This window comes from Thunnus maccoyii, chromosome 19, assembly GCF_910596095.1.
Source record: "Thunnus maccoyii chromosome 19, fThuMac1.1, whole genome shotgun sequence".
Taxonomy (NCBI): domain Eukaryota; kingdom Metazoa; phylum Chordata; class Actinopteri; order Scombriformes; family Scombridae; genus Thunnus; species Thunnus maccoyii.
The window spans coordinates 15,226,350-15,253,136 of record NC_056551.1 but is presented as its reverse complement, the minus strand read 5'-3'; the positions used below and the strand labels follow the sequence as shown (position 1 = coordinate 15,253,136).

Genomic DNA, 26,787 nt, shown 5'->3' with positions numbered 1-26,787 from the left:
CTGGATGAAGAAAGAATGAAGGGAGATAAAATACAGAGCTGAATCTGAATGCCCAATACGGAAGTGCAAAGTCCCTAAAGAGCAACCAGTCAAAGCTCTTAGTCTACTGATAAATTACACATAAAATGCAAACTCAGTTATAAAAACATACAGACTCAGTGGTCTCTATACTATACTTGAATTAACGGCAACTGGACTTGGTTGTAGATACTTGAAGACATAAAGCCTATCATCCAAGGGGCTTCTTCAGTTCTAACTGACTGGTGGGGAGTCCCCACCTCTGTGAGGTTGTTATTAAGGTCATTGATACTACTTGAAGCCCCTTGGAAGAGAGGCGAAACGTCTACAAGCCCAGGTGCCCTCAAGTCAACCCTCCTTGGATCGTTTCTATACTATATGACCCATTTTATATTTTCACCTTTGTTATTCCTGTGCTCCAGAACAATTCAGTTAATGCTTCTTTGCAAAATCTGACCTTAGATTTCTGCTGGAATTCCTGCTTGCAGATGTGATATTAATTTTGGCTTCAACTCTTTTTTTTAGTGTGTGAGAGAAATCAACTGCACAAAGTGAGCTCCATTTATTCTCCTGCAGCACCTAATTTTTACATCCCAGCGGCAACACAAATTTTGTGATTTTTAAAAAAATCTAAGCATCAACCTAACTGAACTGTAGCTCACTGTATGGATGCAAGTTTTTAAGTTTAGGTGTAAAAAGTTGCTGTCTAATGCCAGCAGAACACTTATACAGATTTTAGCTCCCAAAAATGTAGTTAACTTAAAAAAAGACAATGTTTCGACCCTACAGGGAATTGTTTGATGAAAATTGGTAAGGTTGAAATGTTTCCCTCTTTGGTCAAGTATTTGGGAGCTGAAATCCAGTGTGATAACACTCTACTTTTTTCTTTCAATAGCAGCTTATAAAACAGGTGGTCTGTTACTTTAAAGATGTGATCAGATCATTTTGACAATCAGACTGTGCATGATAACTTGAACAAAAATGGTTCTGATTGGCAACTTCAATGCATGACTGAGGAGGGCAAAATTTTTTGATTTGATATAAAAGAAACAAGTTTGCACTTGTTCTCTCCTTAACATGTTCCTTCTCTTTTTCCTCATTGACTTGCATGGGTTTTCATCTGGTCAGTTATTGCCCAGCAGCCACCAAACTTCATGTGTTACCTCAGGCAATGCCACCAAACACTCACTGAATGATGCCTTGACCCCCGCTTGCCTTTTTGTCTGGAGGACTGGAAGGACTTTGTCTGGGCTGGAACATTGTTGCACTTTATTTTAGTGTGAGTTCATTTTTGAAGTTTTAGGACTGCGGGTATTGTTGCACTTTTTGGGGGGCTCCAAACTAAAATCTTGCCTAGGGCATCAATGTAGTAAGGGCCAGCCCTGCAGTGTGGGGTCTCAGTGTGGTGTAGTAGGGGGACACACAGCCCGTCAACCTTTAAAAGGCTTATGGAGCACAGGCGTGTCAGCTCCATTCCTGCTCCTGTGACTACTGCCCCCTTGGTAAGTCAAACAAACTCTTTGCATTTTAATTAGGATTATTTGATTTTTAGGGTAATGTAGGGGTGCAAACGCACCCTGAGGTATTGGATTTTTATGTAAATATTGAATTTGTTTGATTATTACTACAGAATGATTGAATTATAAAATGTGGGTCTGCCAACAATTTATTTTCCCTTGTGAAGGGTCATAACAGTCCAAGAGTAGTGGCAGTGGCAAAGTATGAGAATGTATTTTACTATTAAACTGTTTACTTCTGGTTAGACTGAGATTAACATGTCCTGTGTTCAATTCACAGGCAAAGTGCTGGTTGCTGTTTATTTTACATTGTTAATTGTACATGGTTTTACGTCTTGTGTTTTAGTAGATTGAGTATAGTGTTAATTTACAGTTTTATCTTTTTTAGTGCTGAAGCTGGTATTGACCTCCGGTCACGGGAGCAGCTGGTGCGGGGGGAGTTCACCTGTTGATTTGTGGTAATATCATTTGTGGTAATATCATTTGGCACTGGTAGTAGTTTGGGTGTTTTTCTGTTGGGGGTGGGGTGGTGAAGAAAGGGGTTCATTTTATGTGTAGTTATCCACTGATAGCACACTTCCAGTGCATCAGCCTGCTGATTGGTGCATCGGACCACTGCAGCAAGACGCTTCAACTTTTGCATGATTGTTATAAACCAGCCTCTTATGGCTCTGTGACCCACACTGACTGTTGGCTTTGTTACTGAAGTTCAACCATACTTATATCAAAGCCTACACAGGGGTCACATTAGTGTAGTGCAGTGGTTCTCAAACTTTTTCACGTTAAGGACCTCTAAACTGACACAAATTAGACCACAGACCCACACTTGATAAGATTTTGTCCCAACGTCTCCCAACTGAGAAAGATTTTTGCTTTTAGATGTTTTATTACAGAAAGTGTATGAAACCTATGACCAAAATAGTCATTTATTCTGTCATTGTGTTAATTGTGGATGGAATATAGTGAAAATAAATTATTCCCCTTTTTGCTGGGGACCATCTGGAACCCCCTCAAGGACCCCTGGATGTCCCAGGACCCCACTTTAAGATCCACTAGTGTAGTGTAGTGTAGTGTAGTGTAGTGTAGTGTAGTGTAGTGGTGTCACGTCATTCATGAGTAAAAGCTCCACCTTTGGGATAAACCAGAGGCGGCATCTCTGCGCCGCTGCCTGCCGGGACAGACTGGACGGGATGCAGGATTGAGCAGGGAGCCGCGGGCTGTTTGGTTTCCAGCCTTTTCCTTTTTTTCCCCTCTTCGACTATGATTTTCGTTTTCCAGCGCTGTGAGGTTGATGAAGGGATTTGTCCGACAACATTCACAAACAAACGAGCACTTCTTCGGTGCGTGCGTGCTGTCTGGTTCGTTAGTATGAGACACTGATGAGTGTGGAGAGGACAGGATGCCCACCAGCGGCGCCGACTCGCTGAAACCCAGCGCCTTCATCCCGGTGTGCACGGCCGCCTGCCTCCTGGTCGGCTCTACCTCCCTTTTCTTCGTCTTCACGTAAGTACGAACAAGAAATGAAAAGTTGCACAGCACCCTTTTTTTTGTCCATGGAGAATCAATCTATCCATCCATCCATCCATCCATCCCTTATTCATCCATCATGCATCTGGTTTCTTTCCATTCAAATAGGATTTTCTGCATGTGCAATTGGATTTTTAGACCATAAAATTAAAAAAAAATCTTGGGCATCACCTTCTCTGGCATACTTAAATATTCAGAAATTCAGTGCTAAATTGTTATTAAACTGAACAATTTTATTGTCCTCTTTCAAAACTCTCATTTTAAAAAACAAATGCAGAATAAGTGCACCATCTCTGCTGCTTCTTCACTGACTGCACTGCTGGCAGACCCACCAGGGGCGGCTCACATCTGACCTGGTTGGCTCACAGTGTGGGCTAGTCTGGGTGCCTGCCCAGCGCACCCTGAGGACTCAGAGTAAGCACAGTTTAGGGGATAAGCCACCCACAATCAACATGTATCAGCGTGTCATTATGACCCACATGTGTCATAAATGCAACTGGAGGATATTAAATATGCAGTGGGTGAAAGCTTTTAAACCTGGTTTGTGATTTGTGTCAGGATCTAATTGTAATTGGGCAGTTTTGAAAATGTGTTGTAATGGTTTATTTTAGCTTTCATGGTTTGACCTATTTGTGAGCAAAGGGGAAAATAGTGGGAGGTTGAAAAGCTAACACTGACATGCAGGAAAAAATTAAATATAACATCCTTAATATGACTATAGTATATGGGTTAGACTTATATCTCTATATTATAATATACTGTAGATTCAAGAAACAAAACAAGCAGACCGGTGTCAGATATTAAAGCACCCTAATCGTAACATGTAACCCCCTCTGGTATCTACTATTGACTCGCTGTAAGAAGGCTCCCACCTCATCAGCTCTACACTAGTCTACTGACCCTTGACCTCTGTAGCCATATCTGTCCTAGATTCTCCTGTATTCTCCAGCCGTGCACTGTTTCCGCTGGAATCTGACACCAGATTGGGAGTACGGGATTAGGAACCTCTGGCCAATGCCATGTGATCCCCCATCTGGGAAAAAAAATGGAGTGTGGAATCTTTGAATTTACTATCAGCTGTTGTAGATGCAGCACAGATAGAGAAATGGTGTTCTAGTATTTAGTTTAGAAATGCGATTATGCCACATATTGCAACAAAGTTTAAGTATATCAAACAATTCTGAGGTTGTACAGATGTGGTTGTAGGAATCTGATGTATCGATGTACAGTACCACCTTCACATTCACTTGAAATAGACAGTGTGTCCAAACTTGTGACTGGTACTGTACATCATTATATTGTATTAATATTATTATTATTATTATTATTATTATTATTATTATTATTATTATTATTATTATAAAAAATACTGAAATGGTTTCAAAGCTTGGAATAATTTGAGACTATTTTGAGCTTTCTCCATGCTGGAATACAAAAATATCTCACATTCAAATTCATGGGACAATGTCACAGCTGTCTAATTCCTTTGAGACTTTATGGATATCCTGTACACAAAGACAGGCTTGCAGGCTAGAAAAGGTTAAGAAACCCTGATGAAGTCCATTTATACACCGAGGCGAAAAAAAAATCAATGGCCTGCTGACATGATGGATTGAAAAGAGACTATTTAATTGGGACTGCGATGCTAAACCAGCAAGACCAGGACGCTACAAATGATTGAATGAACAGTTTATCAGCTGAAATGGCCTCAATTTTTTAATTAACACAACCCAGTAGAATAGATCTTAAAATGTTCTGACCTCATGGCTCAAAATGACTCCGCAGTGTGTCTCTCTGACTACTGTAAATCAGCCTTGAGAGAAAATAATTGAAAACCTGCACTATTTAACTTAGCAGCATTATATTTTGCTTTAATGTCTGCAGTTTAACTTGCGAGTGTCTACTAACTCCTCATACCCCACTAGCTCTTTTGTTTGCACTTGTACAGTACTCTGGAAGTCCGTACAGTAGACTTGAAGGCCATTCATATATCAACATTCAGCAAGAAGTATGAAATATTTTCTTGGCAGGTGCTCTGTTTTGTCGGCTATAACAGCCCTCTGATATGAGCGATTATTTGTTTAAAACCCTGCGAATCTGCCAAGTCAGCAGCTGCAGTCACTCCCTTTCCTCCAAAAGCGGAGATGGACAGGTGCCACACTCTGTTTGGTCCCGCCTTGGTAACACTGAGTCGGAGTGACATCGCTTGTCATCTGCCATAACGTCACCCCGGCCTTTACCCTGGTTACTGTGAATCATGGGAACGTCAGTGAATGCCAGCTAGTCAGGCCTCATGTCCTCACGGGATTTCACTTTGAATACTCTCAAATGTAGTCACACTGTGCGCTACCATGTTAATATTCATATCCTGAAACTTTACGTCATTTTGGTTTTTTTACACTTTTTATGTTGATGAACATTTTTAACCCTACTTTTAACCCTAATTTTAACCCTATCTCTAAATCTTGCAGCTATGTTATATTCTTCTGGTATGTCTTCTGGTAATCATGCAATTATCAGTGTTTGTGCATACAGTACGTAACTCTTTGTGCGCATTAGTAGTGCAAGCATGCATGCCTCCATTTCTTTTTCCACTGCAGGTTTGGTGGAGTCAGAAAACGACCTTTAAAATCGCAGAGGCTCTCTTGTCTTCCTTTGCCTGATAAAACTCAGTTACCGGTTTCCTGCTTTTGTTCCTCTGACCTTGAACTTGTGTTTGGGTTAGCGCTCAAGCTTCAGTGCATTGTTAAACTCAAGCAGGTCACCTACGCCCCAACAAATACCACAGACACCAGAAAGATCAAGAAAAATGTCCCTTGTTGATTAAGATAGGTTTCACTCTGCCTGGACTGAAACCGTATTTGTCTGGTGGGCAAACTGTGCATTCAGAACACACTGAAATACTGCATGTTGAAATGAGAAAAGGCAGGGTTTTCTAATGAAGTGTGCTCACTTCATGCTGATAATTGAGGGTGCAAACACTGTAAACAGGTTAAAATATAATTTGTAAATTATTTGCATCTGAGATATTGTATGGGAGATGCAGTTTAAATTGAAACACTTGAAGGAAGTGAAATATCAGCCTATAAGCCTTGAAAACAGCTGAGCTGGCTGAGCTGAGTCTAAATTGCCTTCATCTTTATTAGATGGCACATAGTGAGGATGGAAATGATGAAAAGTGGATGACACAAGCAACAGATGATGCGAAAAAGACATTGTGAGCACATGCCCTGTAGAGATTTATAGTACAGTCTGTAGAAATTTATTCACAGCCAGTGTTTTATGTACTGACGACGTGTCTAGAAACCTGACAGATTACATAGCAGTGATGTCATTTATGTAACTGTCACAATATTTCACAAAAGCAGTAGTAGTGAACCTGCTGCTTGACCGACTGCGTGGCGTCTGCTGTGCCACTGACCCAGTGCGGGGATGAGGGCAGCCTGCAGATTGCAGAGCAGCTTACTGTTCTGTGTGATTTAATACAGCTCTGCCTGGACTGTTTCATTAGGTGGGACTTGTCTTGCCATGCTGCAGTGTAATGAACTGTCTCTCCCTGTGGTCCAGATGGTCTCCGACCAATGATGGAGGCTCGCCGTCCATGCAGAGGCATCTACGTTGTAATCTTGTCCGTAAAAATCAGTCAAATGAATTCTTACACGCTCCTATTTCACTTTCTCTGTTTCATCTGAAGCGACATAATTGATTTGTACTCGGCTAATTTTGCATGGTACTCTATATTCTATTTTATTATTATCTATCTATTTATTCTGTCCATTTTAAAACACTTATTTCAAAAGCTCCGTGTGATAATTTAACAGTAAACTGGAATCAATAATGAAATTCATTATTTAGCTCAGTCATGTTTTAGTAGGCTTCACTTCAACTTAAAGATCTTTTACAGTGTGGTGAGAGGAGGGTTGTAGAGCGGCAACAATTAAACGATTAATTGATTAATCCAGAAAATGAATTGACAACTACTGTGTTAATTGATTCATCATTTCAATCATTTTCAAGCAAAATTGCCCAAAAGTTTGTGATTCCTGCTTCTCAAATGAGTCATATATGGGAGTGAATTGAATATCTTTGTTTTGGACTGTTGGTCAGACAAAACAAGCAAATTGAAGACATAACCATGGGCTCTTAAATTGTCAATGCCATATTTTCACATTTTTTTAAATATTTCATCAAAAAAAAATCTGCAGATTAATGAATAATAAAGGTCGCAGCCCCACAGTGTTGTAACTAACTAGCTTGAAGTTACACAGCTTTATGTAACTGATCAGGTATGACAGTTTAATCACATATCAAACACGACCATGTTTAGTGACAGGAAGTTGGACACAAATCCCGAATAGAAGCCTTAGGGGGGGGGGGGATCATATTATGCTCTTTAATCTTTTCGTCACACATTTACTGCTTCTTAAGGTTCTCATAACTTCATTATGCTAAATTTGTTCAAATCTTTGAAGACATGCTTGTCCCATTTCCAGTGTTTCCTCATCTACTGAACAAAGGCTGTGCCATCATATGCAGTCATAGATAACCAGTGGAAAATCAATTACATTTAACTCATGGTATGTGCTGTATATTGTAGCGTGCTGTGTGATATATGGTGAGCCTTGACTGCACGCTCAGTGTGTTTAGCATCTAATGTGTGTGATTCCACAATGGACTGGACTGGCAGAAATGGCCTGTAATCCAGAGTTCATAATCCAGGGATTACTGGGTTTGCAGCTGGCATGGCATCAGCAGACGTTCCTCTCAGGAGGGGAACCCCTCCCCCACAGCCTAAAACCAGCAGGGGGGGGTTGGTGATTGGGCCGCACTGGGATGAAGCGCATAATTGCAGCGGATGACTCTTAATTTTGTTGGCGTTTTCACTTTTGATCAGACTTTGTCTTTAATCACTTGCCCATGGAGTCATATTTTTTAAAAAAAAAAAAACTTAATGGAAAATTTAATCAATTTTACACATTCTCCTCATGCTGACACTGGTTACACTGGTTATACTGTTTCCATTCAACAGTCCTAGAGAATAGCTTTATCTCTACCTGAGGTAAAGATACTGATACCACACCCAGCTGTAACATCTGATTATTCAAATCAAAAATTCCCACACAGTATATAGGTTAAACATGTGATGTTCAATCAAACACTGTTCACATAACCAGTGGATCTTTCCTGTCTGTCTACCACTGTAACCTGATTACACTGCCCCTCCCTCTAATCTCACACGGTAGCGACATAATCATACACTCATTCAGGATCATTCAGAGTCAAATGAAAAGATAAAACATGGTTCTCTAAGATTTTTAGGGCAAACATACACAGTAAGATTCTCCACTGGTTAAAATCCTGACAGGCTGTCCAGCTTTGTAGACAGTTGACATTAGTTATTTGTTTACAAGCGTCTACTGTATTATTCACAATTTTTGACAACTGCTTCTTTTAAAGCTTAAGAAATCAAATTTAACACAATTTTTTTTTTTTACCAATTTCAACAGGTTTTCTGACCCATAGATTGCTGTACAGCTTTAATTATGGCTATTTTCCTATTATGGTCACTGACATAATAACATGCAAATTTCGTTAATGCAGATTATTTGAATTTTTTAAGTAAACCAGACTGTCTTGTGCCATTACAATCTTCTAAACACTTTTACGTTACAAGTGACGGTGGGATTAATAAATGTGGTCCTAAATCACCAGTGAGTCTGTGATACTGTTGAGTTTTTTTCAATAATTTTTGCAGTTTCCACATCTAATGAGCCACTACAGTCAGTTAGTTAGTTAATGTGTCATGCATATACAGGTGCCCATAATGACTTACAAGACACCAAAATACAGTTGCAGTGTTGAAACATATGTCAAACATAGACAAGAACAACCCTTTTCACAACTTTGTCTCCTGTACCAAGCTCTACAAGTAAAATCAGCCTCATAAAAAGTTCCCTTCCTGAAACACAGCTCAACTTTCTTATAATCATTCATCCAGAAAAACTCATCAGAAATGAAGGACATTTTACTGAATAGTGTGGCCCTTAAATCATCATATAATGACCAACTTTGTCTTCAGTCTCACTTAAATCACGTAGCAAAGAGTCTTTTCTCTTCAAGGAGAGCAGTAAACCTGCCTGTGTCTATAGTTAATGGTAATGTACCTGAACATAACTGTGCACACAGACATCTTTGACTTTTTGCTAAATGCTGCCTCACATAAGGCTCCACACTGTAGCTGTTTTTCATCAGACAATATGTTCTTAACTTAGGTTTGTACCAAACATCAAACGACCATCTTTCTTTGTACACAAGGAACAGTTTGCGCTGGGCATCATGAATATTAAACTGTGATACGTTACATTATGTTACACTTGAAAACTACAAGTGTCTATTGCCGAAACAATTAATCTATTAATCAAATGACAGAAGATTAATTAGTAAACATTAATTTAGTAATTATTCAAGTCATCTATCAGGGTGAAATATATACTGGTTTAAGGTTTTTCAAATGTCAGGATTTGTCGCTTTTCTCTCATCATAAATTTAATATTTTTGGGTTTTGGACAGGTGGTCGAACAAAACAATTTGACCAATTTCTGATATTTTTTAGACTAAACGATTAATCAAATAATCAAACAAATAATCCGCAGATTCAACCCTTTACAAGTGTCCAGACCTGGTTTATTGTCTTGCTTCTACTGCAGGGTGCAGAAACATTCTGCCAGGAGGGACCCCGTCATTTAATCCCTTGTTGTGTGCAGTGGTGAACACACACTAATACACGCTTATCTTTCACTGTAAACAATTACTTTTACTCCCATCACAATAAATGGGATGAAGATTATCCCTTAAAATCTTTGTTGTAGCCGTGATTTGTGTTAACCTCAACCTTCTAAGGGATGGATACTTGCAAGGCTCACAAACACTGTTATACACTCTGTTTACAGCATGAATTCTGCTTTGAATGAACACTCAGTGGCAAGTACAGGACATCATTTTTTTCTTTTTTTGTGTCCTGTGTGTATGTGTGTTTTCAGATGCCCATGGCTGGCTGTGACCATCTGCCCTGCTGTGCCGCCATGCTGTGCCATCCTCTTCCTTTTTGTGCTGGCCAACTTCACCATGGCAACCTTCATGGATGCTGGTGTGCTCCCGATGGGTTAGTAGTCAAAGTGATGTTACACTTACAGATGAGAGATCACCTTTTTTTTAAAAATTTTTTTGTGGAAGCGTCATTTTTCACTTATTGCTCTCCAGCAAACGAGGATGAGGACAAGGATGATGAATTCCGTGCTCCGCTGTACAAGAACGTGGACGTGAAGGGCGTCCAAGTGCGGATGAAGTGGTGTGCGTCGTGTCATTTCTACAGACCTCCGCGCTGCTCACACTGCAGCGTCTGTGATCACTGCGTGGAGGTCAGTGCATGGACAGATTTAAAGACATAAATTTTAAATGGGGGGGAAAAAAATGATAAGGAAATAGAGTGCATAGATGGACAGATGAGAAAACTGAGTCGTGCTTATGAGAGTGAGTGCAGCGGTGTGTGTGTGTGTGAGGGGGAAGAGTCAATAAAGTGGGATTTCTGCAGTGAATGATGGACAGAGTGTGATGGAGGGAGAGAGATCTCATTAATCAGGTTAATCCTTTTCTCAGATCCTTTGTAGTCTCAGTAGAAATGCAATTTGAAAAAGGGTTCAGACAGCCTGTATTAAACAGAGAGTCATTAGAAAGCACAGTGGGTATTCCACCAGATACTAATATTTAACATAGACTGAATGATTTTTCTTTCTCCACAATCTCATCTCCAGGACTTTGACCATCACTGTCCGTGGGTGAACAACTGCATCGGGAGGCGAAACTACCGCTACTTCTTCCTGTTTCTGTTGTCGCTGACAGGTCACATGATCTGTGTCTTCACCTTTGGCCTCATATACGTCCTGCACCACATGGATGAATTGTGGAAGTTGCACTGCACTGTCACGTATCCTTATAGACACTCAATCAGTGTGTGTGCATCCATCTGTGCATTTATGTGTTAAACCTTTGTCTAACTATTTTGAAGGAGTTTTTCTTAACAGTCATTTCAGTTTGGTAGTGATCAGTATATCAGGGCTGTTTCTGATCCCGGTCCTGGGTCTCTCTGGATTCCACCTGTACCTGGTGTCCAGAGGACGCACCACCAATGAACAAGTCAGTTTGATTTTCCAAGTATAAAACCACTGTCAGGACAAGCGGAATTGTTAAAATAGAGGACTTAAAATGGTGTTAATATCTTCATGTCTCCAACAGGTAACTGGGAAGTTTCAGGGAGGAGTAAATCCTTTTACACGCGGTTGTTGTAACAACCTGGAGTATCTGGTTTGCAGTCCCATCTCTCCAAAGTAAGGGCCATTTTTAAAAAAAAACTTTATCTTCAGCATTTCAGGAATCCTACTGGCTAACACTCTGTCCTGTGACACCAGGTACACAGCAAGGCCCTGTAAGAAAACAGTCATCCATGTTCAGCCTCCGTTCCTCAAGCCAGAGATCGACAGGCAGATGCCAGTGAAAGTCAGGGACAACGGGACACAGTGCCAGGATCTTCAAATTAAAGTATGCATGAGCAGTTTAATATTTTCTCACACACACCATCATCAAAGGATTGTGACCTCTGCTGTCAAGGGATATGATTAGATCTCCCCTGTGTTTTTTTTCCCTCCTGCCAGCGGACCTCAGTGGGAGCCGTCGAGCTGTCAGACATCAAACAGATGAAAACTCCACCGCCGCTGCCACCAAAACCAGAGCACAGCCTGCTGAAAAGCCAACTAGCTGCCATGGACGGTACTGTAGGATGACATACATATACTGTGATAACCAGACATAGCATTGATTCAGTATTTTCATACTTGTATAGTACCATAGAAGCTCTATGTCTGCAGATTCATTTAAAATCCTCCTTTGTGGTGTCCTTGCTGAGCTGAATTTATGCATTTTTTTGTACGGTTTCTGTATTCTATGTTTTCTGTTTCCAGAGATGGGACATCATACCAAATCCATCATTCCTGTGTCCATTCCCACTGTGCCACAGCTACGGCCAGTCCTGGAGGCCATATCCAGAGGATCATCACCCATTCCTCCAGAGCAGGTGCTTTTCAATCTGATATGAATTTGTTACATTGTAGAAGTGTGATCCTCAATATACAAGCTCTTGGTTTGTGTCTGACAGACATTGTTTTCTGTTATTTCTTGTGTTGTCTAGGTGCTGAAGACTTCGGAGCAGCAAGGGAACAACAAAAGTCCTGACCTCCGCTCTGAGTCCAAAGAGAGCCCAGCGAGAGCCAGCCTGCATGCCCAGACCAACACCCTCTCCAGTTCACTGCAGCTCAATTCTCTGTCGCTCACCCTCAAACACAACAACCGCCATGGCAGCAAATCCCAGCTGCCTGCGATGCATGCTGACAGTTTTGGATCCAATCCCCCACCGGGCATCATCTCCTCCTCCAGCCTTCTGGCCAACCACAGTAGCAGCAGCCTCTCTTATGATAACCTCATCAACCCTGCAGACGCTCAGTTCCTGACTCAGAGAGGGGCCCCTCTGGTGGGCTACCACCCTCACTTCATGGCTCTGGGCACAGATGGGACTGTGGTGCAGCGGCCGGCCCCTCACGCCTACAGCCCCGTGTTTATGGGTGTCACCAGACAGTCTCCTCAGCCTCGAGACCCCTCGCCTTCTTTGCAGGGTCTCACCTCCAGGGATCCCTCACCCTCCTTCCAAGGTTTCATTCAAAGAGACCATTCTCCTGCTTTTCAAGGGCTGATGCCAAGGGACCTTGCACCCCAAAGCGCAACATCGCGAGACCTCACCCCTTCGGGTCTGGCAATACGAGAGAGTCTCCGAGACAGCCTCCGTGATCTCGGGCCACAGGGCTTGACACCTCAGAAGTCTGCTGCTGCACGCTATGACAACTTTTCAAAAACCATCATGGCATCTATCCACGAGAGACGGGAGATGGAGGAGAGGGAGAGGATGCTGCGTCTACAAGCCAGATCCCAAGCCCTGTATGGCCCAGACGTGGGGATCTATGACATCCCCAGCAGGCGGAGTCTTCCACCGGACAACATCCGACCTCTGGGCTCCCGTGGACCAACTCCCCCAGCCTACGGCTCCCGGGAGTTCCTGATGAGCACAGGTATCCTCGGTTACGGCATGAGGACCTCACCCCTCTCCAGCTCCTCCACGTCGTCTCTGACTCGAGGCCCAAAAACATCCAGCTCCCCTCTGCAGAGCAGCAGCAGCAGCAGCCTACAAAGCAAAGGCAGGTCCTCCTCTCCAGCCTACGGCCCTCCTGACAGACAGACGCAACCCCTCCCTTCCTCTACATCTACCCTGCCCCGCTTACCCTCCTCCACCTCCTCCGTCCCCTCGTACGCCTCCTACGCCACTGCAAAACGATCCTCACTCACATACTCATCTGAAGGGAAGGACTCAGTCACCCTGGGAGCTCTGAAATAATAAAAAACATACTCCATGTTTCTGATGGTGTGAATGAATCATCTATGCAGTGTTAGTCTTCACAGCTCCCAGATACTTTGTAAATATGAGGCCATTCAGGACTTTCCTGTGTGGGAGGGTATGCAAGAAACAAATATACACAGTGAAGAATAAACTTAGAAATATTCTTGCACATGTGAGTTTGACTGTTGTTAATTAAAAAAAAAAAAAAAAAGGCGATTCTCAGGATAGTTGTGCCTCCTCTTGCAGATAGAGCGAGCTCTATAAACTCAGTCAAAACAGAAGAGCTATGTGAAGAATACAGATTAACTTATTATCTGTTTGTATGTGTTTTGATATTGCTTTTGTGAAACAATGTAATACCACATGATCTAATTTGTCTCCCACTGGAAAAAAACCCCTATTTAATAGAATTTTGTAGTTGTTTATATGAATAAACTTATTTTATAATTTTCACTTCTGTTTTTATGTTATTTTCTGGTGTGAAGGCACCTGCACAGGACTTCAACAACACTCCTGAAATATATATATAAACTGAAAAAGCAAATGAGTCTTTATATATTTCAAACACCTCTAAGCAGCGACTGGAAAATTGTATTTTACTGTTGGTCATCAATCTTGCTTCAAAGATGTTAAGATTTGCACTCGATTTCTTTTTTCAAATCCCAAAATAGTTTTAGCTCATAACTCAGCAAATGACATGCTTTATGGAGAGAGACACCACGGCTCATTCAGTTGCTTTTAACTGCTACAGCGCATAAAGTTATGAAAGTACTGCTTGGAAAAAAAAGAAATTATGACCTGTAATGGGGACTTCAGTGAAACAAAACACTGTGGTGCACTGTGATGCCATTTTCTGTGTTGGATTTGTATATGGCACCCTCTAGTGAACAGTTTCAGAAGGTGGCGTGATGTCAGTAAGGCAGCCTGGTCCAGTAGATGATGCTATTGTGTGTAAAATGCCAGAAAACAGCATGTTGTTGATGTCAGGGGCTGCAAGTAAAGAAAAAGACCAGAGGAGGCTCTATAGTGTCCCTATTTTTCCAAAAGGTCAATTTGACAGCAGTTTATTATCACTACAGGTATGTCACATTAAGATGATACAATAAAAAAAAAACTAGAATAAAAAAGTCTTCACAAGGCAAAAATGTCAGCCTGCCTTTTTCCATTTAACCTGCGGGAGAAAAAAAGCTTTGTGGAAGATAGTTTTGTTTCTGAGGGACTAGATGAAGAATCAAGTGATGAATTTGACATTTTACTTTTTCAGACAACATCAAACGTCTCCTCTTCCAGCTGTCCTTCAGTCTCAGGACAGGCTCATAAGCTATTCAGAGGCTTTGTGACAGAAATATGTCTAAAAACTGGAACTTTTATTACCTTGAGCTGTGATAGACAATCTCACATTTTTGTTTAGGCAGTAAATTACACTAGGTGACACTTTGAGGTGGGAGCTTTTTTTCGTGAGTAATGGTTGCACTTGACCTTATAGCGGGTAAAAGCGTGGGTATGGCAACAGTAAAGCTTTAAAGGAGTTTACAACAAAGACGGCAAACTGACAGATCTCTCACCAGACCGGTAAATTCAGTGGGATGTAAAAAAGGCTCACTTATACAGGCTTAGTTAAAGACCTGACAACAACAAAAGATGTAAAGCACAAGCAAAAAAAAAAAAGCCTCTTAGCAACAAGTAAGATGTAAACACCATTGTTAAGCAGTCATCAAAGCAGACACAAATGTCAAAAATGTCAAACAAGATCGCAGATTATATTACACAGTCTTTTCACACAAGAGGGAAGACGAGGATAGAAACCTTCAAAGCGTCATTAGAACCCAAGAGGGATGTGAACAAGCTGCAATTTAAATCAGTCTTTGACATTCACTTCTCAAAGTTTCTGCATATCAGAGCTCAAAAAACTTTTAAACTTTTGATGTATTTTCTTTTTTAAATTTTTTTTTATAGGGACACATATGTATTATTAACCAATGTCACAAACCACAGCACCATTAGTTTAATAAAAAACCTAATGAGAGGCATTTAATAACCCATAGATGTCGTAACCCTCTTGAAAATTTGTTTCAACTTGAATTTAAAATGATCCTGTTTATCAAGCATTTTAGGTGTTGTGGATAAGAAGGTCCACATACAGATTGCCTGAACAGAGAGAGACTTTGTCCGAATGACATTTGAATGAAACCTTACGACTTCCTCTTGATTGTTTCACATCTCAACCTTTAGAGCCTGGTTATGTGGGCAATTATAAATAAGCTTAATAATGATTAAGATAATATATATTTGAAATTTAATGAAATGATCAAAACTTAACACATTTGTTTCTTGAGAACACCAGAATCAGGTTTATTGACCAAGTACTCATTCAAAGAATTTGACTCCAGCTCTCAGAATCTATTAAAATACTCAAACACAGCACAGAAGACACATAACAGTAAATATATATACAGCTAAAAAAAATACATCAAGCAAAAGAAATATAAGCAAACTTTGACATAGTGCAGGAGTGAATGGCAGTGGAAAGAATAATACTGTATGGATAACCCTGTTTACAGAGGTGGCTCCGATCCAAAAATGTAAATGTACATTATATATAATCTTAAGAGACTTTATCTCTGTGGAAGCAGTTTCTACCTTCCCACTCACTTGGCCAAAACACTTTTTATCATTCAGGAGAAGTAGGATCTGTATGTGACTTGTAATGATTCAGATGTCACAGTATATTTTTTATATAGAGCCAAGTAAGCATATAAGTGGTGCAAATATGAAGAAAATGATCTAATTTGCAACATCTTTATGCTACCACTGACAAAAAATCATTAAATGAAATATCTCTAAGGCTGTAATCGGAACTTACTGATACATTTCCTTTTGGTTAAAAAGTTAATCATAAACAGAAAGAAGCACGTCGCAATCACACAGAAAGAAACACATCTAAAAGCCAATTTAACAGAAAACACCACAACACAGTGACATAAAAACACATTACAATCACCTTTACACTGACATGTTTTGCTACATGTATTTGTTAAGACGTACCTGTCACTTTTCTTGCCCGGTAGACTCTATTATTCCCTTCTGATGCTGCAGTAAGTTGTTGTGTGTCTCAGGGAGATAGTGGTGCTGAAATGCCATTGCCATTTTGTCTGTATTTACTAGAAATTACTCCACTACCTTAAATCCAACACAATGAAACCTTTATATGTGGAGCCAAAGCCAATTCAGAGTTCTCATCCATATTCTTTGCCTCAGCTAGAGCTAATATTGCAGAAATTACTTTATGTCAGGATGGACTTTTTTCCCCCTTGCTCTTGTTGTTTTCTCTCTGTTTTGCAACCCCCCCCCCCCCCCCCCCCCCTTCTCTCATCCATCCTAGTTTCTGTAGCTGGGGGTAAAATGGTAATGACGGTAATGACAAGGCTGCTGTGAAAAGATGGATTGCAGGTTGTTGAGTTAGAGGAGTGAATCAAAAGAATTCTGCTCGCATTGTGGTGTCTGAGAAGCCCTCCTTCTTACATCATGCTATTTTTACAACATGTCCCCATAACAAATATTTCATAGAAGAGACTAAAACTCCACATTTGTCTCAATTATGTCACGAGCTCGAAGTATGCTGCTAGAGCATGGCTGATCTATAAGCAACTATATATTTAGTTTGCATTGTAAACATCAAACATTTTTAAAGCATCTGTTCAGCAAATTGCAAAAAAAAAAATGTTCTGACTTTCTTTTAGTTTTGGTTTTATGTGACCAGGTTTTGAGAAATGCATCGCAGGGGATTTCTGAATTAAAATTGAATGAATAACAGATGAAATAATGAGTCAAATTTTGTTTGTGGTGCTCAGAGCATTAAAAAATTTGTTTTATCTGATCTGAGTTAAACAAATTAAGTGGATAGACTCTAAGTGCAAAATCCCCCCTCTGGGTTTCCAAGGACAATGTTTCTTTGCTGTGGTGAAGCAATAGTAACACAAAGAGATATTTTTTTTTATCTAAAAAAACTGTATCTTTGGCAAATACCCACTTATACACAGGTCCTCCATCTCTCACACTGGACTCTCACGGCCAGTATGGACAAGAGGAATAATTACAGCAGCTGATAACTTTTTCAAAGACTTGAACAATTGATATCTCAAAAAACCAGCATGGAAGTAACATGAGAAAATTAGTTTTTTTGTAATTTTGGTGAACTGACCCTTTAAACCCACCCATACCATTACATAGAAGGCAATTTCTTATAAAGCTTTACCCTCATCATTGCCTAAAGCTAATTTGTGTGTATTCATTGATAAGTAATTAATGATAATAATGTTCTCACCTCCAGTCATCAGTCTAAACTTGGAGATGGCCAACAGGGTCGTGATCTCACAAATCAAACCTAATAAAATTAATAATAATAATCACTTAATAACGAGTAATTACTGTTCAACAGTTCATTCATATTCAGTGTTTTCAGTCTCTGGATCACAGAGTGTGCAGCGTTGCCATGGTTCTTCTTGCATCTAGATTCTCGATATTATGACAAACAGACCAATAAAAAAAAAGGACAAAAAACTGACACTTCAGCTGAGGACTATGGACTCATGATAACCTCTCGACATGAGCTGATTTCATTCCAATCAGTCTCTAAGTCACCTAAATCTTTCATGATACTTCTAGAGATTCTGCAGAGTGACCTACATTTGTGCTGCTGACTCTCTCTCTTGGTAACTGTGGGTCCCTCTCTCTCTCAGGCTCTTTCTCTCAGCTCATTGATATGCCTGATCATCAGAGGCATCACTGAACTGGGTGATTGTCATTTTCAGCTGCAGTGCCACCGATGCATTTCATTTCCTCTCTGGGCTCTGTTGGTATGATTAAGCACTTGCTGCAGAGACACTTGACAAGGAGGAGTTGGATTAATAGCATCCTTCTTGTTGTTTTTCCCTCGGAGGGGGGTATATCTTGCAATATTTACATTATTTATCAAATCACCGGGATGGGATGCATTGTAGTATTGCTTCAGGAGAAGTTGTTCTCTATATGAGTGATCCTTACTGGCAGCTTCTGCCACTTCTATAGCTCGCCAAGGGGACGCAGCATTAAGTCGATGTGAAAGTCAGGTGTTGCTTTGTCATTTATAGTCTGAGGGCAAACTCTAAATCTGACTGGATCCTTCCCAGAAACTGCACAGATTTCTGGTTCTGCACATAGAACAGTTTGTCTGCACTTAAATGTTTTGATCGTCTTTGAATACGAATAGGAAAATGAAAGGTGACCTTTCTCTTTTGAAGCAAGATGGTGACCTTTTCTGGTATTTCCAGTGTTATTATGCACTCTGTGTCACAGGGCCGTTTGAGACACGAGCAGCATTCAACACACTGCTGGCACCAATTTCCTTGTTTTTTTTGGGGTTTTTTTTGTAAACTCGTCATAGATGTTTTGTCTCAGTGTTAAATTGAATTAGCCTCAGCTACGGATGCCAGCCTGAACAGAGCAGAGGTGGGCAGTGTGGGGGTTTAATTAGGACAAAAATGTGCACTGATTGTGCCTCTGTGTGGCAAAGTCCACAGGAAAAGGATGTGAAATTCCCTGCTGAGAACCAAAGAATGGGTCTGTGTGAGCATTTCATTGCAATTAATACAGCGCCATACACACTGTAATGTAATATGTCTTTTTTCTCTGTGGGTGTTTGTCGACAGATCTGGTATGTTACACTGTACTGCGCACTCCCTGTTCATCCCAGTGTGTATAGATAATTGGCAGCAATAATTACATTCATTTCTGTCACATGGCGGAGGTAATTTACTATTCAGTTACTGTGGTGATGACAAAGAGCTTCATCTTCGGTAATGTGAAGAGCAGCAACAAAACAGAATTATTTACACATAAAGCTGAGGTGTGTGGATGCAGAGATGCCAGCCTGTTTTACACTTTCAGATTCATCAATGCACTCAGCAGAGCAGTATTTATTCTTGCTGTTTACACAGAGAAACTATTGTATTTGATTGTTTTCTCGTGTGCATGTGTGTGGGCGTTCATATTCCTCATCTTGTGGGAACATATATCTGCCTCCCTTTTGGGGACAAAAAACAAGTCTGCATGATGTAAATCATTCAATTTCAGGATGAAGACTTAATGTAAGGTTAAGGTAGGGTTTAGGGTTAGGGTTAGGGGTTAGGGTTAGGGGTTAGGGTAAGTCTTCAGGAAATGAATGTAAGGTGATGTGATGTCCTCTAAAGTGATGGAAACATGACTGCGTGTATGTGTGTGAATCAGGTCAGGCAACAGGAGCAGAGAATATATCACAGACTGAAGAAAAGTAACAAAATGAAAACATTTTCTGTCATAATAGGAGTCCAGGTAGACTATATACTCTGCAGGTGTGTATTTTGTTAACCTATAGAAGAACATGAAGTCTGTAATTTAAAAAAAAAAAACATGGTTGGAGGCATTTTTACCCAACAAAGAAAGTTATTAGTGGCATCAGCATTATGTTTGGTGAATGCTACTGTGGATTCCTTTGAGGCATTTTGTCTGTCTTCTTATTCGTTAGTAAACAGTAAACATTGAAAGGCGCTATATAATGTGGGGAGAGACAGAGGGTGAAAAATGGTTCCCAGCCCAGGATGTTGCAGCTTAATGAATATGAAATACACAATATGTTTCTTAAATTGCAAGATTTTCTTTGTAAAAATCAGCACGTTGTGGTCTATCTGGTTGTGCAGAATTAAATAGATGATTGGATTTTTTAAAAAAGTATACACTAGTTAACTTTTTATATCCTGAAATGATTGGACAGAGAATACTTTTTTAAAACCTTGAATCCCTGGAGGGATTTGAATCCTTTTTCTCCTTATTGCAAAGAAACCTTGTTGGACTGTAGATTTTCAAAGCTATCATGTGTGAGATTGAGATTTTAAAATTTTGCATTGGTAGTATTGAAAAGACACTGTGGCTCACCATGAACCTCCATTTATCTGACTCAGGTACACAGAATAAATGGACTGAAAGCTACACATACACTGCACCAATTTTCACTGGCAAACAAAAACTTTTACACAGAGAATTTTTCAAACTACTGAACGTTTAACAGGGCTCTTAATCTCTGTAGTCATCCCGACTACCAGCGTTGTGAACACATAAATGGTCAAATGAGTAGTGGAAAATGTCTCATGATTATGTGAGTCAGGCATCATGTTGTCAACAAGTAAAAAAGTACATTTAATATGTGAAAAATCTTTAATGTTCTTTGTCGTGTTTCTTTAGTGCCCATCATGTCTATACATTCAGGGAGATGGAGACAAACAAGACAATGACCTGCAATTTCTCTGAATAAGAATGTCTGGATGGTTGTTTTTGAACAACATTGCACAATGAGAAGTGTCATAATTGTCAGATCACTTTAATAGAATCTGCATAATAATTGGCTATAATGTGTCACTATTGAGCACTTAGTTAATTTGCCATTGTGATTAACTGAGAGAGTGAGGTAGAATGATGTTATTTGAAAAAAATAAAATAAAAAAACATTCCAACTCCAGCTCCAACTTTTCATTAAATTTACAGGAGCTATTAATACACTGTACAGATCTGTCTGCGTCCTTACATAACTGTTTTTAATATCTTTTACACATGTCACACACACACACACACACACACAGGAAAAAGGTCTACAGCTTCTGGAGGCTCTGTGACATGTGTTCCTGGCGTGGTTTGCATGGATTACCGAATCTCATAGAGAATGATGTAATTTTAGGGAACATAAAGCAGAGCTGCAGCGATTCATTGATTAGTCGATCGACAGATAATGAATCTGCAAAAATTCGGATTCCAGTTTCTTCAGCACTTTGAATTGCCTTGTTGTCAAAATGTGCTATACAAATAAAGTTGCCTTGACTCACAGTGACAATCACAGTGAATTAAATATCTTAAGGTTTTGGACTGTTAGTCACACAAAACAAGCAAACTGAAGACATCACTATGGCCTCTTTTTGACGTTTCATCGACTAATGAATAATTGATTAATCAATGATATGGTGAGTCCTTTCTTGTCCTGGTAAGAGTTTGAGGAGCATGAAAATCATGCACTGTGGCTGTAACTCAATTTGCCATACCCATATGTGGAGGAAACATGTAAGATTCTGGTGTGACCCATTGTAAAAGGATGCAAGATGCTTTTAAAGTAAAATGGATGCATGTGGATGTGAGTTGAAACAGGAAGTGGGTGTCACACTAAGGGCTGAATCCTGAACTAATTTGAAAATAAGTTCATACAATTAGCACAGGAAAAAAAATGTGTAAACAAAAAAACAAATCTGAGGCACATTCATACTAGAATTATAAAACAACCAACATTCACCCAAATGCAGTAGAAAATATAAATATGTGATCAGTGTTGTGGTCCCCAAGGCCAAAATGCTAAACGTAACTCCAGAAATACTGCAAATATTAAAACACGATGTAGCTTTACTGTCAGCCCCTACTGACGTCTAGAAGTTAAAAGCAGTTCAGTGAAAATGAAAGAGCCTGCATTCAAAACACGCTGACACACTGGAAGACGTGCGTGTATCAAGTGTATCATTGTGTCACAGCAGGAAGCTCTCACTGTTGTTTCAACAACAAAGCTACTTCTTCATTCAGCCTGTAGAGATGATGCAGAAGAAAGTCCTTGAAGAGAAATTTTTTCTTTAGACTTATTTAACACGCCTGTGTGTGCAATCTGTCGCAAAAGAGGTGCATGCATGTGAGCTGGCGTCAGGTAGAGTTACAAGCTGGGAGGTGGATGGAAGCTCATAATGAATGGAACATTAATTTTGACGCACAGATCTATACGGCTGACATTTTGTAACATTAAGTGTAATAAACTCAGTAAGCAATTTCCGAAAATATACACCCACAGAAAATGTCAATAAATCCTGTATAATTCATTTTAAGTATAAAAAGGTCTCATCCATCATGAGTGACATTTTCGGCTTCCGCACTAAGATGTCATTCTCCACTATCTCATACTGACTCCCAGTCACCAGCGAGCATTTCTCTTCTCTTCTCTTCTCGTTTGTTTTAATAGAACAATGCAAAGCTGTGAGGAGAGTGAGTCTAGATATTACATGTTTACTTCAGACTGAAATATGTCAACAACTACTGTATTGAATTGCCATGAAATTTTGTGCAACCAGAGGATAAAACCTACTGACTCTGGTGGTCTGTAGAAACTCGTAATGTAATAACTGCACATAATGTGATAAATAAATGTAATAAAAACTGATGATGTAATAATCTGCCAATAATGCCAATAACAAAAATGGTGAGTGCAAAATGTAATAACTATTTGCTCATAATTACATGATTACATTTTATGCAAGTTATTACATAATGATTTTAGTGGCAACCTTTTTGTTAAAAATGTTATAACCCGACATATATTGTAATGGCAACCATATTCAAGCATAGGGTTGCCATTCAAATGCAAACTACATACAATTGTTCCTTTATGTGCATTTTAGGTGTTTTATGTACTGAAATAATGCACAATGTCTCAGAATCCACCTCAGAAAAACAAAATATTGACAAGCCTAGTTCAGCCTATGAATGCATAGATATTATAAATGTACTGTATAATGTATACTGAATGTCCATAAATATTGGTGGATGGTTAGTAAAAGTTTCACAACAGGCTTCTTTCCCTAAAATGTAAATGCACCAATGTACTCAACATAAGCAAATATCATACAATGTGAAGACTTGTAAACAGTTTTAATAAACAAATACAACTGACATACAAAAAAAAAAACTTCAGTAAATGTAGATAATATTTTTATCAGAAATTAAACATTCTTATTAAAATGTAATAAAATTAAATTCAAATATTCGATTATTTATTATAAATATTTGAATAGCTCATATGAAAAATGCAACAATATTTTAAAAAAATTATGAAAAACTCATATATATACTGTATATAAAGACAGGTGACAAAATAAATTCAAATTAACAAATTAAATTAAATGATTAATAATTATATGTAACAGTAATTTTTACTATTTTCTACACTGTAGAACAATCCTGAAGATATTAAAACTATAAAATAACATGGAATTATGTGGTAAAAAAGTGTAAACAAAGCAAAATATGTTTTAAATTTTAGATTCCTGGAAGTAGCCACATTTTGCTTTGACGACAGCTTTGCACATTATTAGCATTCTCTCATCCAGTCGTGAATGTTTTTCCAACAGTCTTGAAGGAGTTCCCACATATGCTGAACACTTGTTGGCTGCTTTTCCTTCACTCTGCGGTCCAACTCATCTCAAACCATCTCAATTGGGTTTAGGTCGGGTGATTATGGAGGCCAGGTCATCTGATGCAGCACTCCGTCTTGGTCTTCTTGGTCAAATAGCCCCTACATAGCCTGGAGGTGTGTTCTGGGTCATTGTCCTGTTGCAAAACAAATGATGGTCCCATTAAGCGCAAACCAGATGGGATGGTGTGTCGCTGCAGAATGTTGTGGTAGCCATGCTGGTTAAGTGTGCTGTGAATTCTGAATAAATTGCCAACAGTGTCACTGGAAAAGTACCCCTACACCATCACATCTCCTCCTCCATCATCCATCATGGTGGGAACCAGACATGCAGATACCATCTGTTCACCTTCTCTGATTCTCACAAAGACAGTTGGAACCAAAAATCTCAAATTTGGAGTCGTCAGACCAAAGAATAGATTTCCATTGGTCTAATTGTTCATTCCTTGTGTTCCTTGGCCCACGAAATCTTCTTCCTCTTGGTTCTGAATTTTTTGGTTGTTGTTGTTCCAGAAGAAAAGAAGCACAGAAGCACAAAAACCTACAAAACCGGATGATCCACTACCATTGATGGACAGAAATACAAGTTTTTTTTGTTTTTTGTTTTAATATATGTTACATTATGGGCAATTATTACATTGTGAGTTTCTATCTGGACCTCTGAATTTACCTCTAGTGCCACCATGAGGTTGATGTTTTTGTTTTTTAGTGAAATATCTTGGCAACTATTAGATGGATTACCATGTGGATTGTAAGATAACCATTAAGTAATGAGGGATTACTTACAGTATCAGCCAAACGTTTGGACACACTTTCTGAATGAGAAAGTGTATCCAAACCTTTGTAGTAAAACCTTTGTAGTAAATTAACTACTTAGTATGTCTCACTTAACTTAAGGGTGCACAAAATTTCCGAACTTTTAAATTTGTGATAGAGATGCCAATAATACTTCTGTTTTTAATGAGTTGAAAAGTTGAGAACATAGTTGTTGAAAGCCTCTCTTTCTATGATATATATATATATTTTTTTATGTCTGCAGCTTTTACCATGCTTTCTCTGTATCTCTATTGCATATTAGGTTTTATAAAGTAATCCTTTGTTAGAATGTCAAACAGTTGAAAAATACCTGTGTTTGATGAAGCTGTTCTGGTGTCTGTCAGTGACCCAGAACCATTAAAACACTTAATGCTGGTGTTTTCCATTTGATGGGACTTGTGTTTTTCGAGTGTGCAGATGGAACAGTGGGAGAGCTGTGAATAGCAGTAATCATTTCTGGAACAAATGGATCCATTTTTGCATGTCAGTAAATCTTTTTAATGTGAAAACATGCTGTTTCATGGATGTTGCTTTGATTTGACTATGAAAGGACCAAAGATTTTTTTTTTTTTAAATTAAAGAAGATGTCTGAAATGTTAGCCCTTCTCTTTGTGGGAGCTTGAGTTGCTTTCCGTTTTTATCTGATTCACTGATGAAATGTAACATTTATCTTTTGATGTCTGACACAAAGGATGCAATGTTCTTTTTTTAGTGTTACTTCATTAGTTTCTGCTGCTACTGTGCCAATGTGTAAATTCTTAATTATATTGTCAACAAGGCCTCATGAATTGAAAAATAGGCTTAACCAACAAAGAATTACATAAAAATGAAAATGAGAAAAGCTTCACCTGAACTAAGGTGTTTAATGAAGCAAATCTTGAAAAAATGCAGAGGTGTTTGCTTTAAAAATGACAAACTGCAGACTATTAGTGAGGTTTAGACAAACCAAGATGAAAAGAAATACTGAAGAAGCCAATGAGGATTTCTTAATGCTCCAAGAATGCTCAATGATATCGAGGGATGCTCTTACATATCAATAAGAAAGACAGCTGATCTGTGGATGATAGCAGATCATTTATTTTACTTGGATCATTGCTGTCTTAGGGAAAGTGGTGTGTCTGATGGCAATTTGGAAGATGTCCTGGATGTTTTTTCTTTTTAAATTGAGAAAGCAAGTAAGACTCGACATCATAATGATAGTAGATTGCGTCTCAGACCATCAACCATGATGATTTCAGACCACTTCAGCTGTTCTTAGACTCATTTTAAAATGCTGTGATGTAACATCTGCTACATTGAATGAGCCAGGGGCTCACAATAGACATCTACAATGAGTAATTCAAAATTTTATGGTGACGGCAATATACCTAACCTGCTTGCAGGATATTTATTCCCTGTTTACATTTCATTCCTCCATTCTCTTCCTGTATTATCTCAATGACAATGAGTTGAGCAGGTGCTGTATGAAGATTTGCGTGCATAAAGTGATGGGTGATGAAAAGGCGTTTGATTTGTTTGGTACAGTTTGCAGAGCTGTTGGTTCAGCATATAGTGTGTATCTGCCTGCTGCTGCATACAACACTTCTATGTTTATGCACCTTCCCATCCCTCCATTTCCCATCCCTTGCCCCTTGTTATGCTGCACATGGGTGACATAGTACTGAACTAGTGCGGGCTTCTCTGTGCTCCAGCTGCATCGGCTTGTAAGCCCACAGGGAACCGTGTGTGTGTGCTTGTATGTTTTTATGTACGTGTGTGTGTGTGTGTTTGAACTGCCAGTGCACCAAGGCTGCCAGAAAATATGGGTAGAGCACAGGGATTGCAGGGCTCTGCACTTACCTAAGCCATTCACAGGCTCAGCATCACACAGTTGATTCAGCACCTTGCTAATAGCGCACACATTAACTGCAGCACAGATCAGAGGAGGAGTGCAGTAATGAGAGAGAGCCCAGCATGTGTGCGTGTGTTTGTGTGGATGTATGTGAGTGAACGTCTGTGTTGAGCAAATGTGTGCATGGTGCGTCTAGTGTGTGTTTGTGAGAGAAAGAGAAATAGAGGCACAGAGAGAGAGGGAGAGAGGGAAGGAGAGTGAGCGAGAGAGAGAGAGAGAGAGAGAGAGGGAGAGAGAC

The 26,787-nt window shown here is 39.5% G+C and overlaps 1 protein-coding gene across 2 annotated transcripts; it reads left to right on the top strand.

The window, feature by feature from the left end:
- Positions 1 to 1,486: 1,486 nt before the first annotated feature.
- Positions 1,487 to 13,969, top strand: zdhhc8a (zinc finger DHHC-type palmitoyltransferase 8a). Of its 2 annotated transcripts, XM_042395351.1 has the most exons (12): positions 1,487 to 1,520; positions 1,924 to 1,993; positions 2,814 to 3,038; positions 10,103 to 10,224; positions 10,323 to 10,480; positions 10,874 to 11,046; positions 11,153 to 11,255; positions 11,355 to 11,446; positions 11,528 to 11,657; positions 11,771 to 11,885; positions 12,077 to 12,189; positions 12,304 to 13,969. In XM_042395351.1, the coding sequence occupies exons 3-12, from the start codon at positions 2,935 to 2,937 to the stop codon at positions 13,555 to 13,557; spliced, it is 2,364 nt and encodes a 787-aa protein (XP_042251285.1). In that variant the 5' UTR covers positions 1,487 to 1,520; positions 1,924 to 1,993; positions 2,814 to 2,934; the 3' UTR covers positions 13,558 to 13,969. The 2 variants fall into 2 exon arrangements, with proteins under 2 accessions (XP_042251285.1, XP_042251286.1); XM_042395352.1 differs by lacking the exon at positions 2,814 to 3,038 and having other exon boundaries at positions 1,498 to 1,520.
- The last annotated feature ends 12,818 nt before the right edge of the window (positions 13,970 to 26,787 follow it).